The sequence below is a fragment of the Miniopterus schreibersii genome, assembly GCF_964146895.1.
Source record: "Miniopterus schreibersii genome assembly, chromosome: 8".
NCBI lineage: Eukaryota > Metazoa > Chordata > Mammalia > Chiroptera > Miniopteridae > Miniopterus > Miniopterus schreibersii.
This window is the reverse complement of record NC_138109.1, coordinates 54,664,451-54,684,752: the sequence shown is the minus strand read 5'-3', so window position 1 is coordinate 54,684,752 and position 20,302 is coordinate 54,664,451. Positions and strand designations below refer to the sequence as shown.

At 34.7% G+C, this 20,302-nt stretch overlaps 1 protein-coding gene across 1 annotated transcript in view; it reads left to right on the top strand.

Moving 5' to 3' along the window:
* The window catches only part of ZNHIT6 (zinc finger HIT-type containing 6), a 46,764-nt gene that overhangs the window by 15,791 nt on the left and 10,671 nt on the right, over window positions 1-20,302 (top strand). The window contains exons 6-8 of the mRNA XM_081143704.1: window positions 10,282-10,350; window positions 11,793-11,873; window positions 13,293-13,370. Coding sequence (XP_080999830.1) covers window positions 10,282-10,350; window positions 11,793-11,873; window positions 13,293-13,370 — 228 coding nt within the window. The remainder of the gene's footprint in view (window positions 1-10,281; window positions 10,351-11,792; window positions 11,874-13,292; window positions 13,371-20,302) is intronic.

Genomic DNA, 20,302 nt, shown 5'->3' with positions numbered 1-20,302 from the left:
TACAACATTCTAGTTATATTGTGATGATGTACCCATCCACCTTTGCATTAGGCAATAGCACTTTTTTTCCTGAAACAATTATGTGGTGATACGCTTCTTAAAGCACAGTATTTTTGTATTTTTTATTTTTTTGCATGGTATCTTGTAAGTTATACAGGTTTGTACTTTTCTGAAAACTGACTTTAGAAAAGAGAGAGCAAAGGAAAATGAAATGATGGTTTAGCAGTTGTGGTCATGGGGGGAACAGTGATTTTGCAGTGATTGTGGGGAATTACATAATAGGTGCTCAGTACAAACTTGTTAACTGATTGAAAATGTTTATTTAGCTCTTCCATTTCTCTGCCATAACAGCTTTGATAGAGTTTGATGGAATAATTTCAGAGCATCAGCAGGGCCTCAGACAAACAGTGTGAAAGAATAGAAACCTAATGATTCCTCAGTCAGGCATTTCCTTACAGGGGCCGTGTAGACATAGGAAGTTCCTGTGACGTAGTTTCATAGTGTACCTTTCCACAACAGCAGTTACCCAGCATTCATGGACATGGAAAACCAAACTCTCTGGATCAGCTTGGGGTTTCCAAACTGGTTCGCTTAGTCAGCCGAGCTTCCCTAGTCAACCAAGCCTGCTCCTTCTTGATATGCCTCGAGAGTGTGTCCCTTTTGTTGCCTTCATTGCAGCATTTGTCAGCTGTATTCTCCCGTGCAAGCCCACCTGGTTTCCGCCTGGACTGTTGGGGAATTCTAAGTGCTCTCCCTACCTTCAGTGTCTCTTCGCCTCAGTCACTCTTATACACCGCTGCCAGGTATGATGATGGTTATCTGCTCAAAATCCTTTAATGCTTCTGTGCCCACAGGAGTCGTTAGCAGAGAGACCTTCACTAACCACGGTAGAATTGCCAATAGGTAAAATTTGTCATCTCATCTCCTGGCCTTGTGTTATCTGAAGCTCTCAGGTGTTGTACTCCATTCCACGGCCTAAAATTAACTACCTTTTCTTATCCCCACCCCCATTTGAAATTGGTACCTTTCAGGAAGTTGGAAATATAATATTTCAAGTATTTCTCATTAAGCAAAATAACGTAATTCATTCTCAGTGTATTTGCTTTTTAAAAGAGGAATAATAATATAGTTAATAATTCTTGAATGTTTATTTTGTATTAGACATGACAAAGTTTAATCTTTATGTGTAAGGAACTTCTCTCTGCAAGTTACTTACTTCTGTATACCTGTTGCCTTTTTTGTAAGATGGAGATAATAATAGTGCCAATTTTCAATGTGGTTTTCAATGTAGGTCAGAATTTCAAAATGCAGATACCTGGGCTGACCAACAGAATTCCTAATTCCCTGGGCCTAGGGTAGAGGTTAGGCATCCTTTTAAAAGGCACTAGATGGGGATATGCATGTGTGGGGACAGAGGATATATGGGAAATCTCTGTATCTCCCTCTTGATTTTTCTGTGAACCTAAAAGTGCTCTAAAAATTTGTGTTTAATTAAAAAAAAAAAAAAAAAAGCACTAGATGGTTTTGCTGTTTACCTCTACCTGAAAACCTCTGGCCTATGTGTCAGTAAGCCGCTGTCCTTTTCTCAAGTAGTTCAGTCAGTGGGAAGACAAGGCTAGTCAGCAAACACAGATCATGCAGTCGATGCTCTGGTGGAGTACTCATGGGGTACTGTGGGGGCACAAAGGAGGGCTCACTGCCCAGCCTTGGGGAGTGTTACTCACTGGGAGCTGGGGACTCGAAAGACCTCACAGAAAAGATAGAGTTCAAGCAGATTTGTGAAGGACGGGGAGGTTTTAAGTCTAGGTTTTTATCCAGACAGAAAGGAAGGATGGTCTTGTGATGAGAATAGCAGATGCAAAAAGATAGAGAAGCAAATTTAAAGACAGCGTAAGTAGTTTGGTATGTCTAGAAATGGGTGGGAGTTGGTAAGTGGTAGGGGATGGGAATGGGCCTTGTAGGACCATACATGCCATGCCAGGAACTTAGCTATGGCCATACTTTGATTAGAAGACTTTCCTGTTCCTATGAGAGACCCATAGTAAATAGGAATCTTCATAGTCAGTCCCCACCTGATTTCCTAATGTATGCAACTAAATGTACCCAGGCTGGTCGCTGTTCTTTATCCTAGGATGCCTTCCCCTTTCATATTTCCTAGCCATCTGTGAAAGTACACATGGTAGCTCATCTTCTCCATTATTTCTTCTTTGCCAGAATTCCTATAGTACATACTTTCTCCACAGTTAATACGAAACAGATGCCGGCATTTAGTGCTGGATTCAGATTTTGGTATGCGTGTATCTGCTCTCCTTTCTGCTTTCTAGTGTTTCTTAGCAGGGGCTCTATTGGCATTTTCAACAGGACAACTTTTTGTTGTGTGGGACTTTTCCCATGCTTTATAGGAAGGGTAGCATTTCTGATCCCTACGCACTAAATGCCAAAAATATTGCCCAGTCTTGGAACTACCAGAACTACCCAGCCATTTCCAAGTGCCCCCACCCCCCAGGTGGGTACCATTTCTAGTTGAGAACTACTTTGCTTTATTAAGTGCTCAAGTATTTAATAATTATCTGAAGCAAAATGTACTTTTTCATTTTGATCTTCCCCTACTACCTTCATTTTCTTAACATACTCTCTACTAAAGCCAATACCACATACTTAACCTGTTTCCTATTATTATTATGTAGTGGTGAAACTAATTTTTAAAAAAGCAAAATATAATATATAACTTGAACTTTTCAAAGTATTTTCATAATGATGTGAGACATAAAATTTTGGTTTTCATTCTCCTCAATTCCAGTAATTTTAATCCATGCTAAGTAACTACACAGATCATTTGTATTCTCTCTTCCAAAAACACTTACTATGGTACCAGCCCTAATAAAATAGATGGATTATTTTTATGAGGAATAGTTTCTTTTATTTTTGAAACTTTAAGTTTTGATCTTGAAATACATTTAAAAAGATAAAATGCCTGTGAGTGAAGGATTACATAGATTTTTTGTATATTTGTTTTTTCCTTGAGTTTCGAAATTTGGTAGATTTTCTTTCTGCTTTAAATTAAAATACGATTTTTCAACTAATAGTGGAATAAAATGCTATTTTTCCCAAAATTCCTTTAGGTATCATTTGTTACTTCCAAATTTTATAACAGTTGACATTTTACAGATTAGTTTATCTTCTTTTTCTATTGCTTAGAAATGAAAGAGGAAATCTAGAAAGAACACTTTAATCCCTTGTGTCAGTTAGCATATTTTCTGTTGCATGAAATAAAATACACAGTTCAGACTGGTTTGAGCTATATAAAGTGTGTATTATTATAAACAAATGTCCAGAGGCAGGATGGACTTCAGGGTTAATAGACACTGTGACTCGAGTATATCATCAGGGACCCAGTTTATTGCTGATTCTCCATTGTATCTTCTGTGTTGTCAGCTGAATCCTCATGGCCATAGGATGCTCGTGGTAACAGTTTGGGTTACAGTAAATATCCAGGAGCACTTCTCTCCCAGCATTACTGAACAAGAAACCTAAAATTCATTATGTTTGGACCACCTATGCCATCTGCCCAATCCTGAGCCATTGTGTCCAGGAGAATATATAAGGTAGTCATTTTCTTAAGCTAGCTAGTAAGTGCATCCCCCTGGAGATGGGGATGGGATCCATTTATCAAAGTATAGTGATGGATTAGGAAGGAGGATGGTGGTATGAGATTGCCAAGTAGACAATCAAAATGTCTACTATAATTCTTTAAGAGTATTTTAAAATATGGAGGCAGAAAAAAAAAGATTGCATTCAAAGCAAAAAAAAAAATATATGGAGGCAGATATTTAAAATAAAATATAATTGAGATACTTTTGAATTAGCAGTACAGAAAACTACATGGTTTATTATTGAATTTTCAATTTTTGAAAGTTCATAATAGTATAGTAGATTATACTGCCACTTTTCAGCTGAATAATGACCTTGGAGGAGTGGCTTTCTTCTCTCTACCTTAGTGTTTGTCTTCTATAAAATGAAAAAAAAGATGGCATTTGGCTTATAGAGTTATAAGGATTAAATGAATTTATACATGTATTTAGAATAATGTCAGATATGTAAAAAGCACTTAATAAACTATTGTTATTACTATTACTACTTGGTAATGCTCTGGTAGAAGGATCTACTGGTAGTTTTTATAACCTGTAGATTTTTCTAATTTAATTATGGTATAATATTCTGGAGATTGGGCATGTGGAAAGTCTCACTTCAGCTTATTTACCTCATGGAGTCACCAGTATTTAAAAATCAGAAGTAGAAATTCCAGGCCTATTTGAACCAACATACTGTGTCAATGTGCTTTCTCAAAATTAGTGGGAAATACTTATCTTAATAACTACAAACGTGGCTGAAAAGTTAATGTCCTGATTATACTCTAGCAACATTTATTAGGAGAGTTAAGTAGTAGGATGATGGATCTCCCTTTAAGGCCCCATTTCATTCCTCTTTAAAAACCTTTGTTGTTGTTACATTAACAACAGAATAAAATTCATACTGTTTAGCAGAACATTCAGGGCCCTTCACATTGTGGTGTTAATCCACATATCCAGTTTCATCTTGAGCCTCTAAACACTAAATTCAGTGTAAGTAGAGTTTGGTTATGAACTCATGACGGAATATTCTCAGTTAAAGGCCCTCTTTCTAAGTTTCATTAATTCGGGGCATTGAATTGAATTTAGAATTATAACAATGGTAATGATAACAGGAACATTTTTTTATTGCTCTTCTCTGAGCTCTTGACATATGTTCACACGTTTAATTTTATGATATAAATACTGTTGTCATCCCCATTTTACCATTGAGAAACCTGAGGCACAGAGATGTGTCTCTTCCCCAAGATCACATCAAATAATAAATTGTTAAGAAGAGTAGGATTTAAACACAGAGTTCACTTGACCTGTGCCCAGTCCTGTCTCTGGACATTACAGTATATTGAGTATTCTTCCTATGTACAGCGTCAGTGAAGAACAGGGTGTTTGCATGTGAAATCTCCATACTCCTCCCAGAGTGACGTGGGAGGAAAAATGCAGAGCTCGGGGTTGATGGATGACTCACTGTCCTGAAAAGAAATCTGCCCTGGGCTCATCCCCTCCATCTCTTTCATCCGTGATGCCTCGTGAGCCCTCAGAAATGTTGAGTGAATGTTGGTTAATCATCAGTGAAGGAGCAGAATGAGAATAGGTTTGTTTTGTTTTTTAGAACAATAATATTTAAATTCATTTAAACTTTGTATTAGAAATCTTACTTCTTAGAATTCAGCCTCCATATGTAACTCTTAGTTATAGCTTATTTTTTTGAGGAGAATGGCTTTGAAGTTGTTAAAATGATTAGATAAGTAGCACTAGTTCTGGTCCGGTAATAATTTCTCAGATAAAAAAGAAACATCTTAAAACTTTGAATAATAAAATGTTTTAAGTTTAAAAAGAATGTTAAAATTATTCCTGTCCTTTCTGTGACTACCATTCTGTACTCCCCCATGAAAACATCTTTGACATTGCTGATTATAAAAAATAGCAAATTGTTATGTCAAAGATTTATTTAATATAAACATATAAAGTAAGAATTAACTCCTTTTATTAAGTCCCATAGTTAAAAGTTTGGGGCATATCTTTATATTTGTAAATACATGTCTGATTATATATTTTTAGATATAAATGCCATGATATAATACACGTAGCTTTTTCTGCCTTAGTGCATATAATTTTGCCTCATCATTATGTAGATCTATCATAATTTATTTAACCAGTTTTCTGATGATACGCATTTAGGTTATTTCTAATTTTTTTCTGTTATAAGAAGTGATACAGTAGACATTTTGTATGTATGTCATTACTTCTCCAATTATTTCCTCGGGATAAATTTGAGGAATCAAACTGTTGAGGCAAAAATATTTTTTTCATTATAAATTTTTATTTATAGCTTTTATAAAATTGAACCACCAGAAACTTGCACCAGTTAATATTCCTGTCAGTAACAGAGCATGTCCATTTTAGCACACTTTCCTGGCATTTCTGATTTTAACAACATCTTTGTAAATCTGGTAGGTGAAAATATTTCATTTATATTTGTGTTACGTACTTTGGTTATAAATGAACTTGAGAATCTTATATTTTCACGTGCCATTTAAAAGTATCTGATGACTTACGATTTGCATCTTCCTTGGAATTATGGTAGCACTCCAGAGGAAAATTAGTAATCTTAAGTCATGAAGTCAGAAGAATAATTGAGTATGTGAGTATAGCACTCCCCCCCAAATTTGTGTCTTCATCCACGTGTCACTTTCTTGAAACTGTGGAAGAGAATGAACCTTAACAGTTTCTAGTAAGCAAGAGTTGTTAAATAGTGTCCTGTGGTGGTAACTCACTAAAACCAGGTACATATAAAATAATATTTTCCTCATTTAATACATATATCACTTAAGTGTTTCCCAACCATTTTTCCACTGTCGCCTCCCAAAGGGCCTTTTTAGACATTTACCTTCTAATTGCCCTGCATGATATTTTGTTACCACAGATATACTGTACATTTGTTTATGTGCAGCGGCACTTTGAAGGGCCACAAACCATTATAATATCTAGGATTATTTTTACCCTCCCACAAACCAGTTTTCACCCGCTTTGGGGTGATAGTACCCCATCGAGAATGTATGGTGTGGGTGTGTTGATATTTGAGGAGGAAGAGAAAAAGCTTTGCTCTGCATGGTTACTTCAGTTTCATGGGACTCAGAGATCAATGTTTCTGTTATTTTGTCAGGTTGTCCAGAAGGGAACATTAATAATTTTCTCAATTACTTCACCAGCCTATTATCAAATTCTAAACATAGTGCCTTTGGGTACAGTATTATATTTTTAAATTTATTGCGATTACATTGATTAATAAAATTATATAGGTTTAAGGTGTACAGTTCTATCACACATCATCTGTATTGTGTGCTCACCACCCCAAGTCATGTCTCTTTCCATCACTATTTATCCCCCCTTTACCCTTTCCTGCCTCTCTCACCCTTACTTCCCTCTGGTAATGACCATACTGTTGTCTGTCTATGCGGGTTTTTGGTTTTTTTCTTAATCCCTTCACCGTCTTCATCCAACCCCCTCTCCCCCTCCCCTCCAGTATTTTTGTTCTTGAGAATGTTGATAAATGTGGCAAGGGCACAGTGTCATTATAGTGGTAGGCATTTTGCTGAATTTAGAGAACAGTAGTCCTAATGCATTAAGAATAATAGTAAATGTTTAAACTTCCATCTCAGTGGTTCTCAAACAGTGATGATTTTGCCTCCCAGAGGACATTTGCCATATTTGGGAGTATTTCTGTTTGTCACAATTGGGGGAGTGGGTATAGACAATGGCATCTCATGGGTAAGAGACCCGGGATGCTGCTAAACCTCGTGCAATGCACAGAACGGCGTCTCCTGCCTGCCTCCATAATGGAGAATTATCCGGTCCAAAACGTCAGCACTGCTGAGGTTGGAAAACCCTGCTTTATCCTAATGATTTTACTTTTTGGAATCTATCTTTAGAAAATAGTCCAAAATATAGGAACAATTTTACATATGAATTAAAGATACTCACTGAAACATTAACTTTAATTCTGTTTTTTTTTACAAAGTATGTTCTCTTTGAAGACGTTACAATTTGGGTTTGGGTTTGGGTTATGTGTATTTTTTAAGTGGAACATGTATCACTATAGTATATAATTATGAAATATCAGAAGCTAACTTAATTCTTTGAGACCTAGGAAGAGATTTGATTGGCCATGTCAGGACTACATCAATTTCCGGAACAACAAAGAATTGGAAACTAGTTTAGAGATAATTAACTCGCTCACTTTAGAAATTCTTTATACAACACTCTTTAACCTCTCTTTATCCACTCCTTTACTTAAACCTTTTACTCTGAGTTACTGTGTTGTGCCCCCCCACACACACACACCCCCTCCCACACACTGGGTTCTAAATTACTGTTCTTAAATGCCTCTTATACTACCATAGACTAAAAATGTACAGGCAGTTTTTCAATGAAGTTAACTTTCAGCTCTGTGTACCAGAAGAGGTAAGTGATAGCCCCATCCCTGAGGATATTCTTTTACTTATTTTTTTACTGTGATTTAATGTGGAAGAACAAATGGTAAAAAATTGGAAGCAGTCATAATTTCTACAAGTAGAGAATAGATTTGAGATTCATCACACAATGGAATACTGTACAACAGTTAAAATTAATGAACTAATCTATATGTATCATAACTCTCTAAAGCATAATGTAAATAAAATAAAGTATAGGATATTTAGAGTATGATAACATTGAAATAAATGTTAACGTCACACAAAATACTATACTGTTTATAGATAGATATAGATATAATATAAAACCCTATGTGACAAGAATACACACCCAGCCTCAAGATAAGGAGTTACCTCTGATGATAGGAAGGAATTGGATCAGGGAATAGTACAAAGGATCATCAACCATGACAATAACCTTTTATTTCTTAGAAGAAGAAAAAAATCTCAAATAAATATGGCAGTATGCAAATAGGTTAATTTCGAGTATGAGTCCATTGAGTATTTTTCTATAATAGTGATAATTTAGCAATGTATATATAATAACACAGTAATGACTGACTTCCTTGTAACCACAAGTAGTTAACTACAGCAAATAAAATTATTTCCAAGGGCTTTTCTGTCTTGTTTTTGGAATGTTAAGTATTTTCTGAAGGTATTTAGGGTCTACAGAATGTTAAGAAAGGTAAATAGTTTTGAAATTACTCAAGCAGTGATTGGGATGATTATGATTTACAATTCTATAAGATGACAAATTCATAATCCCCCTCCATAACTTATAAATGGAAAAACAAATACGTTTCTTTCTAAACATTTCTTTCTTAACATATTTGTTAAGATTTAAAAATCAGTTTCTTTCGAAGAGAGAAATGTGGTATCTCCCAGCCTCTTGATGGTGATATTGTACTATACCAGTTTCACAGGTAACAAATGTTGCAAGGTATTTTCTTCAGGAAGAATTATTTATTTGAAACCAGTAACTGCTGTATTTGTGTTCAGAATTTTTGATAAAGTTTTTTTCCTCTGAGATTTTAGACATCTGGCCTTTAAATTTTTAAGGGTACTGTACAACTTTGTTCTATCAAAATAATATTAAACATGATTGTTTCTTATATGATGAGTGGCACTATCGACATAAGCATAATCAAGCATATTTTTTCTAGCTAGTGCCAAAATCTGTCTTATTATTAAAAAATACTTCCATAAACAGATCCGTGATAACTTACCCTAATAGAAGGATTTTTACTTGATTTTATAATCACTGTCTTTTGACAAAATTTTACTAAATCATATAAATTTTTGGTGGGAGAGACTCTACTAGATTGTATTAAAAATTATTTTAGATTTGGGGGCCGTGTTTCTAAGGCAGAGATTCGTAGGAGATGCTGACTATTGCTTGGGCATGCTGCTGGCCATTGACTTGCAAGTGGGTTGTTAGAAATTTCTTCTAAGCAAGGAAAAACGTGTAAAACCATCATGTAGTGAAGATTTTTCCATTTCTGTGATGGATTCAATGTTTTGAGCATTAAATATTTTCTTAAATGAATGATGTCTTGTGTCACCAAATTTAGAAATGTTAAATAGAACATACGGTCATTTTTCTAAAATCAGACATTTAATAAATTATTACCGTCACCGTTCCTGTATCAAAGTTTAGACTAGAAAGCAAAGGGACTCTAGTTTAGAGTGCATTCTGCTTAGCAACCAACTTGCCTACTGTTTTGCTGCTGAATGCATATACTCATGGCTCATAAGTGTATTTGCAGCCAGCTGGTCTCAACCAGACAATACTTCATTCACCTAATTTCCAGACTAGTCAGGGAAAGACATCAGCTCATTGTTTTTGGTCATGAGGAAATTTATTTGTAAACTTCAAGTAGCAGCACACTGATTTCAAATGCCCCTAAACGATGAGAAATTGCCTTCTAATTCAGGAATGTGATCCTTGGAATTCAGAACTGCTTCACTTAATTTTTTTCTCCTTAAAAACTCTTGCAAGTATATTGTTTGAAAAACATGGCCTCTAAAATCCTAGAAAAGAGATAATAGCTCTTACTAGAAAATATACATTAAAATCTAATACTTTTAGAATTATTATCTGAAATCAAAAATTTAGGAAATTTGATTTGTGTTCAGACTTTTATTTTCTACCTCGATCCTCACATGATTATTTTCTCTCTTAGAAAACAACAGTTTTGTTGGCATGTGAAGCTCCAGTTTCCTCAGAGTCAAGCTGTGTACATAGAAAAAAGGTATAGTATCAACACTCTCTGTTAAGAACTTACTTGTTTTTATTATGTCTCTGCATTTAAAATAGTTAGTTTCAATGTGATATCAATAACTGTATATTAGTAGTAGAATGGATGACAAAGTTGTGGTGTATTGATACATTGAAATGCTAAACACTACTGAAAATGAATGACATGTAGCTACACACAGCATGGATGAATGTCAGAAATAATGTTGAGTGAGAAAAGCAAGTTAAGGAAGAGTGCATAGAGTATGACTGTTTGTAAACATGAGGGGAGAAAAAGTAAAATGTGTTCTTTTGGGAAATACCTACAGAGGTGGTAGAACTTTAATGGAAATGATGAGCCCAGAAATCTTGAGGCCGTTTACTTCAGCGGGGGGAATGGGCATTGAGGAGAGAGGTGCAGGGAGAATTAAGAGCTGAAAACTGTCTATTTCTTAAGCTGGGTGGTTATATAAAAAGAGAAAAATGACCCAAAATTCTACTATGCAGAGATTACTACTATTAGTAATGTATGTCCCTCAGAAAATAAATTATTTTAAACATATGCATATGTATGCTCATAATTGGAATTAATTTGCATAAATAGTTTTTAATCCTTTTACCATATTATGAACATTTTCAAGTGTGTGTCATTTAAAAGTTTTAATTGGTTGTGTACTATTTGATTCCTTGGGTTATGAAAATTTTAAAGCTGCTTTTTAAGTAATATATTTAGCATATATCCACATTATGCATAGTATACTCTCTTGTCATTGTCATATAGACTTTAGTGAAACACTCTCATTTGAAGGTGCATACCAGCCTAGAGACAACGAAAGGACTTAAATTTTACAGATAGGGCTATGTAGCACAATAATATATATGAATATATATAAATGGTTGAGGAAAGCTACTAGTTCAAAACAGTGTCTTAATTTTGTTTCTACAGCTTTATAGTTTAAAACAGTGTACATACATACAGAAAAGTTGGGAAACCTAAAATGCTTTGTTTCCAGGGAAAGTAGTATCAAATTTTTAACCTGGTCTTATGACTTAGAATGAATAAACTTGAACATGTACTGAAATTAGCATCATCTGAAACCTTTTTTCAGATTTTTTATTTCTGCACCTTTCAAATGTGTTTCATCCTGACTTCTTTCTTTTCATCTTTGAGCACAGGTGTGTGTTGAAAGAGGCTTCATATTTTTAGAATTAATTGATAGGGAGCCTCTCAAAATAATGTTTTTAAGACTTTGTTAAGTGTGTCCAAGAACTCTTTTTGAGCTGTTTTTCTAAGTATTTTTGCTTAACAAGCCATTATATTTTGCCAAGAGTAAAATAAAAGGTCTGTGTTCAGTTACTTAAACAAAAACACCACAAAATTTAGTAATTCTAAGTTAACACCTTTAGGGGATAATTATAAATAACAAGTTTTGTTGTTGTTTTTTCTTTGTTGTGAAGAGTACCAGATGATAAAACTATTAATGAAATCCTAAGACCTTATATTGACCCAGAAAAGTCTGATCCTGTAATTCGTCAAAGGTATGTTTTTAAAATCTTGTCACTTTGAAATGATATAAAATGTTGAGGTATTTGTTATGTGCATATTTATTATGGAAGGTCATGACTTAATTAGGATGCAATGTGTCAGTGCCATTTACTTTCCGATTTCCTTGGTTTTTACTCAAGGTTTTGTCAGTCAGAGATGCTGCTTTGGGATAGTAGTAACAGTAGTCTGTATTTACTCTTTACTGTGTTCCAGACACTCTTTGAAGCAGATAATAATAAATGCTTAATTCATTTACTCCTCACAGTAACCCATTAAAGTAGATTACTGGTATTATACCCATTTCACAGAAGGAGAAACTGAGCTGTAAGAGGTTAAATGACTTCATACAGCTAATAAGCAGAGAAGCTGGGATTCAAACCCAGGCAGTCTGGAGTCAGTGCCTACACTCTTAACCCTTATACTAAAATGCCTTTCAAGTTGAACTCAAAACTGAAAATGAGGAGTTTCCAAGTTACTGTTACAGACAAGAAATCCTATTTCAGCCAAGTCTTCATTAAGTTAAGATATACTCTGTCTCCTGTCCAGAAATAAACATGGACAAAAATAATTAGCATAGCATAGTGGAAAGAGTCAGTAATGAATATCTAGGTTAGAATAGCTAGCTCTGTTCCTTATTAGCTATGTGGTCAGGAGTAAGTTACTTAACTTTTGGGCCTTAATTTTTTTCCATTATTAAAATGAGATTGATAATAAACTACTGCATAGGATTGTTATGAAACTTAAAAAACAGCATATATAAAGTTCCTAGTACAAGACCTAGCATATGGTAGACAGTGCTTTAAAAAGGAAACTATTATTAGAGTATGAATTATTAGTGTTCCTGAGCAGGAACCCAGTTGACTTTCTTTTCACCAGGTGGTACCTGCTTGGGATATGAATGCTTGGTTTGGTTCCAGAGTGACCTGGTGTTTAAAATTTATATTCAGTGGATTCTAAAATGTCTGATTCAGTTCTAGTTAAATCTCATCATCTACTTTGATAAAAGGTAGTTCCCAGAGTGAATCAGATCCATTCCACATATCAAATAGTATCTTGGGACAGTTACAATAGTAGAGTTTCATTCTAATTACTGATAATCCAGTTGTCATCATTAAACATGTATTTGGCAATAAAATACCTGCCTCTAAATTGCATACATTAAAAGAAATTAAATTAGCAAGATAAATTTACTGAAACAGTTATTTTTCAATATAAGTTCTTTATGCAGAGGGATCAAAGGTAATCTTTAAAAATTCAGATCCTTGGTTAGAAAATATCTTTAACCCTTTTTCTATGCTTGTATAGATAAATTTTAAGTATTGTTAGCTACTCATAAATGGTCTTCCACAGACACTATTTTGAAATATATTAAAAATCAATTTTGCTTTTTCAATGTGTCGTTTTTATTTCAGGTTGAAAGCCTACATTCGCTCTCAGACTGGGGTCCAAATTTTAATGAAGGTCGAAAATATGCAGCAAAATTTAGTAAGGTAAGATTGCTTCCCTCCCATTTCTTTAAATATTTTGTAATTCTGCAATATAATTAAATAACTTGATTAGCTTAAGTAGCTAATTATTATACTAATTACCTGGCTATTAATAAAGCCTAAGCTTTAAAAAATGACTTTCAAATTAAAATTTTAAAATAATCACCTTTATAGGATAAATTCAGTTGAAAAATCGCCCTGGTTGAAATATTTTAAAATAATATCATGTGCAACTGAAAGATTTCTGAGATGCATTTTAGCTTATTTCAAGAAATATTCTCTGCAACAGAGTTCCAGTTGTTCCAGAGTTCCAGTGTTCAAGTTGTTTTGGAAATATAAAAACTCTTGTGACCAAGCTGATCATTGCATATATTGCAGTAGGAAGAACACTGCGTAGAAATGTGAAGGGAGACAGGTTCTAACAAACCAGCTGATTTGATAAAGTTCTGAACATCGCTGGGCTCTGTTCTTTTTTAAATGGGGTGAAGTAGACTACACTCAGTGATCTCTGAGAGCCCCTGCAGTCTGCTGAAGTGCCAGTTACGTGTCAGCTACTGAATTGCAAAACACTGATAATTTAAGGCTTCTAATGCTTTCCCCCATTTCCATTGTTTAATTAACAAAACTACTAGGTGCAATTCAGACTAGATCTGGTTGGTCTTGTCTACAATTTGATTTGCTAGTATGGCTTAGAGATTTGAGAGTCCAAGCTGTGAAATAATAATTATAAGATTGTCATGAGAGATTACGTTAATTCCTTTAGCACATAGTAAGTGCATGCTTTTATAACCACTACTACTATTATTATTAACAACTACAGATAAGTGGATTCTTGCAAAAGATCTACACATGATTTTAAGACTTTTATAGCCCGTCCGGGTGTCGCTCAGTAGTTGAGCATCGACCTAGGATCCAGAAGATCACGTTTCGATCCCGGTCAGGGTGCATGCCTGGGTTGCGGGCTCAATCCCCAGTTGGGGGCGTGCAGGAGGCAGCCAATCAATGACTCTCTTATCATTGATGTTTCTCTCTCTCCCTTCCTCTCTCTAAAATCAATAAAGATATATTTAAAAAAAAAAAAATACTTTTATAGCTAAGAGTGGATCTTGACCACTTTTCTTACCAACATATCTCAAATACTTCTAGCTTTATATCACTGGTCATGGTTCACTGATGAAAATTCAAGTTTCCTATCATACAGTCCTTTCCCTAGACCTATTAATTCAATATATTTAAATGCAGTTCATGCATTAACTCTACTTCTTCCCCTAAAGATTTGGGGTCCCAAGTGAGAGAAGGGTAAAAAGTTCTGTGGCTTCTGCAAAGATACTTATGCAGACGTACAACATCCACCTTCACCAGAATCAATTATTTCTGAAATCAGTAATCAGTTATGTAATTAATGAGAAATACTGATGAAAAGTGCTTTTTTTTTCTTTTCAGTTTTGTTTAGCAAAATCCTAAAGTGAAGTCCATATAACTCATGTTTAAACAAATAATTTGTTTAACTCTTATACTTTTTTACTTATTAATGGAATCATTTATTTTCATAAAGATTTGTTTGTGGTTTGTTACAGTTTTGTTTGTTTCTTTTAATTTTTTATTTGTTTGTTTCTATTTGTATTTCCTCCATTACCTGAATGGGAAGGTTTGTTATATTTCCATTTTAAGGCAAGGCAAATTGGGCTGTGGCCAGTGAAGAAATGTGTCAGCTCACTAAATCAGTTAAACTTGAATCTTTGGCAGAATATTCTCTTCTTCCAAAATTCAAGGAAATCAAAATTGTATATGATAAATGTAAGATAAAGGTAAATGTAAGCTACTGAGTATTTTAAAGTTTAGGCTATAGGACAGAGTACTTGGGCCTAGATAGCATTCATTTTTAACTTGGAAATACGTGTTATAAATTCACGAAGAGGCACAGGGAATGGAGATCCCCACTTGTCCTAGCAGACCAGCGTTTTCTAGGAGCGTGGCAGAAGGCACGACATGATCCAGGGGAGGGTGGTTGGGAAACCCATTTCATGCAGTTGCATAGAAAGAAGTCAGGATACATAGAGATCAGAACACGGGAGGATGCCTGTAGATTGGTGAGGTTTATTTTAACAGAGTCAAAGAGGGTAAACCTGAACCAAAAAAAAAAAAAGGTCAAAGAAATGCACTGAAATGAAGGTCAGATGACCTAATTCTAGGCACTCAACTTCTCTGTGCTTCATTTTCCTTAGGTCCTTTACTTTCTTTTATTTTATAACCTTCCTTCTTTAGGATCCCAGGGAGGACCAAAGCTGGGTATTGGGTTAATCTTTATCCCCAAATGGGAGGAAATCATAGATTAATAAAGTAAAAGGTGAGTAGTGTTAACTTTAAGGAATACCTAGAGTAGGCTGTTTTGATACTAAACCTGAGCCAGGCTGAGAAACATGAGAAATATTTGACTTTACCTTATCTATGTAGGAAACTGTGCTTCAGATTTCTCCATTTGAGTTGCTTACTTGAACTCAATGTGACATACAAAAATACCACCAAAGAAGAGGAAGCAGATGGTTATGTCCTAGGTCCAGGAATTTTGGATTTAAAAATTGCCACCTTATTTAACTTTGAGTAGTGATGGCATTACTTTAAGGCAATAATAATGTCAGAAATACCTTTTATCCTAAGGTGGGCCTAAGTTGGGGTAAGGTACACCCTTACATTTCCGATTAAGTCGGCCTCATAATATAGTTATACTAATTTCTATAAAACTTCCCAGTATTATAAGTATTTCCTAATCTTGATAACGAAATTAGATTTTATGGGGATACATTTAGAAATATTTTATTTTATGTTTTAAGTAACTATTTTTAAAACCATAGTTTTCTCCAGATAATACATTCGTAGGCTGGGATGAGCATTTACATTTGATTGTATATTTAATTACAGTTATACCGTTAAAGGAAAGTATACATCCAGAGAACATCTATGTAAGATTATTATAGGTTATAAAATGTTAGGTTTATAATTTAAAATAAGCATGCTAAATAGGAAGATTTACTATTTTTTGAAAAGTGCTTAGAAGGCAAAAAGAAGTAGTTTCCTTGTGACTGTTAAATGTATCTTTTAGCATTACATTAACTTCAGAGTGAAGCCTTTTTACCAAGTACTTGATGTTGTCAGTTTCCAATGGTTGTGTTTTCTGCTTTTTGAGAGTTTATAACAATTGTCTCATGATACTACCTGATCAGTTAGAGCAGTGTTATATGTTTCCCAGGATTTAGTTTTGTCATACAGAACTTACATTTTTAAATTTAGGTGATCGTGTACACATGTCTAACCCTAAGAAATTTGCTGTTGATCTATTTGTGAGTTTTCTTTTCCAGAATACACAGGGTTTGAATTTTTGTCTTCTTATAAAAGCTAATATGGCTTCTTAAGTACAATATTTTATTCATTCTGCAAACACTTAGTGAGTATCCACTATGGTGCAGGTACTGTTCTAGTCATTAGGGTGATTTAAGAAGGGAAAATCATCCCTGCCTCTGTGAAGCTTACATTCCCAGTGGAGGAAAATTCACATAAGGTGCTTGTGTTAGCAAGGCCACATGTGCCTTCTTGCCACATCATTTCTTACCGGCTTTCTATTCTCAGAATGTAAATGAATGGTTTGAAGCAGAAAAGCCTACCCCAGTAATGCGAGGCGCTCCCAGAGGCAGCCATTGTACTGCTGCTTACTGACGTTTTTGACTGATGCGTTCAGAACACTCCCAGCTTTGCTGCTGTCCATGCAATTGTAACTTTCCAAAGCTACTACATTTTAGGTCTCTATTATGCTTTTACTTATTAATGGAATCATCTGTTTTCATAAAGAATTTTAGCTGCATTTTCTATTCTTTATGTTTACTTTGCTGCTTTGATATTTATGTAAAATCCTGTTTTTGATAACGATGTGATTTAAGCTTTTGTGGGATGATTTTTTCCCTCCCAAATTTACTCAGAAATCATTAATTAAGCATATGTAATTTTCCATGCATGTAAATAAAAATTGGAGTTTACACAAGAATGAATAGGCTACAGTTCTGTTATAGGGAAAACAGACATGAAGCCAGGGTGACTGAGGATTCTGCCCTGGACCTGTTATCTGAGAGGTGGACCTGTTTTCTCAGCAGGTTTAGGGCATGTTGAGTTTCAAGTAGAAGTGGCATCACTTTTGTAAACATTATTTTCAAAAAGAATGGCCTTTCCACACTAATACTTTATTATTATTAGGATTCCTTTAGAGTGAAATTATATCATTCCATTAAGAAATAGTAATATTACTTTTTCAGAATATATAATCTATGGAAAAGTAGACCTTATTTTAAAAAGTTCAGTACTAGACTTGGTAGACCAAGTGTCTCACCATTACAAATACTAGATTTATTAGATCACTGCCTCTCAGACCTAACCCAAATTATGCGATGTTCGAAATAACCATTTTGCCTTTATTCAAAAACCTACACCAAAGAAGATTCTCTATAAAGTCAAAATAATGTTATAAATTTGATACACACCTTTGAAAGTTACTAAGCCTCTGTTTTCGTATCTGAAAGTGTGGGGATCAGGACAGAAATGACATCGCATTCTTGTGAAGATTACTCTGAGATAATACTTATCAGCTACTGAGCACAGTGCTTGGCACATAGCAGACCACTCTCGGTAAATATTATGATGTGCAGCATTCAGGTCAACATCTTGCTGAACTGATTCTGAATATAAGAGTTTTTGTTGTTGTTTTAATCTTACAGATTACTTCCTTGGTAAAAGGAGGAAATATGTTTAAAACAAAAAGTTGTATATGGCTGGCAGTTGACAATATTATGTATTAGTTTTTTTTTAAGTAACTTCTTTCAGCCAAATAATTCCTTACACTTCTGGATGTATTCTTAAGTTGAATATTAACTGTATTTAAACAGGCCACTCACCACTAACCACAAGGGGGCTGGTACCCAATCATGCTAGTTTTACATTTCTTTTGACATAAATGGAATACTGGGAGAATATGAAGTACCAGGAGCTTGTTTATTTAAGATATTGACAACTCCTGTTTCTGTACAAATGACTCCTAAATCTAGATATATTTCCAACCCTTCTCTCAAGCTCCAGATCCTGGTGTGCAGCTGTCTTCGCTTACACATCTCATTAAATCTTAAGCTCAACATGTCGAGATCTCCTCACACCACATCCATTTCTCTGTGCGTGTATGTTTGTTTTGTTTTGTTTTAAATGAGGATTCAATGGGCTGATTGTGTTCCCGGCATCTAGTAAATAGTCAGCAAATGTTGATTCTCATTCCTTGCTGTAGGCACTGTCGTTCTTGTAGCGAGTGAGGCGTAGGGCCTTAGAGCCGCCCTTCACTTTGCACTTACCACCTTGCCTTACAGGGTTCCCTCCACGATGAGTCTCCTGTGTGTTCTCTCCATCCTTCTGTGTAGATGCTGTTTATCTGTGTCTGTAGTGGAGTCTGTCCTCTATCCCCAACTGGATGTGATTGTTTTATCCTTTGAGCCTCAAAAAATGTTTTATACTGCAATCTTATATTTTATCCCAATAAAACCTATTCCATATGATGATGAACTCCTTTTTAATGTCTGACTGCCTCAGGCATATTCATCTTTGTGTTTCCTGCAGTGCTGTGTTAGCAGCTCTCCCATAGTAGGAATGCAGGTTTAATCTTTTAATAAGGAATGTCCTGATTCACTTCAATAAAGGGTGCCTGCCATATCCTAAGTGTTGATACCACTTTTAATAGTCTAAAGCACGACTTAGACAACTTTTTCTGTAAATGGCCAGAGTGTAATTATTTTTGCCTTTATGGGTCATGTGGTCGCAATTGTCCTCTCTGCCATTGTAGTGCATAAGCAGCTATACACAGTGCATAAATGAATGGTTATGACTGTATTCCAGTAAGACTTTATTTACGAAAACAGACAGTGGACTAGATTTGGCCTACTGACCGTAATTTGCCAGTTCCTGCTCTAAAAGTTTTTTGAGCCCTCAAAAATTATTTTTTTATTGATCATTTATGACTTTGTTATCTAACCAGTTGGGGGTTTCAATTCTCAATATGAAAAAAGAGATAGAGATTGAGAGATACTATAATAACTGTCCAATATACTTTAAAGTTCCTTCAGAAAAAGTAGCACCTGCTCAGAGGACAGGCTTTTTGATATATGAACTTGACCTAAAGTATCAGTAGGTTAAGATTAATCAAGTCTATATTTTTTATTTAGTAAGTTAATATTCGTTGAATCCCTTTCATTTTAAATCATCAGTATTTATGGTACACCATAAATTATTTACACCTATTTAAACTTGTGAGTAAATATTTTAAATGAAATTTTGATGTCTATTTGAAAATGTACAAAAGTATCATTGTTTTTCAAATTATTTTAGGTTATATATAAGCCAAAAAAATGTAAAGCCCTGAGTAAGTTTTTCCCATACACACACACAAAAAATGTTTGCTGCAAGGGTGAGTTAAAATCTATAGGCTAATGAGTGTCTTTAAAAGAATATAATAAGTATTAATGACAAGTTCTTTTATTGAGTGCCTTCTACTGTTTTTTAGGTTCTCTGTTAAGCATTTTGTATACATTATAATTATGTTACATTATATATTATAAATATGTTATAATTGCACAAAGAGCCCTACCTGCAGCTTTGTAACCACTAAATGGTGGAAACTAGATCCAAAGTCAGGCCTGCTGCCTGCAAAGCTCAGGGCCATAAATGGCCATAATGCATGTTCTTAGATTATGTGAAACCCAACTCCACTTCTTTGTGATGCCTTTTTGAAATTGTTGATTATTTTTCAGTGTGAGAGTCATGATCAGGATGAGTACATGCTCAAAATGGTATTAAACTTTGCTCACATTTGGAATCTAGACCCTAGGTCTAAAACAAAGGAAGCAAGGGATCAT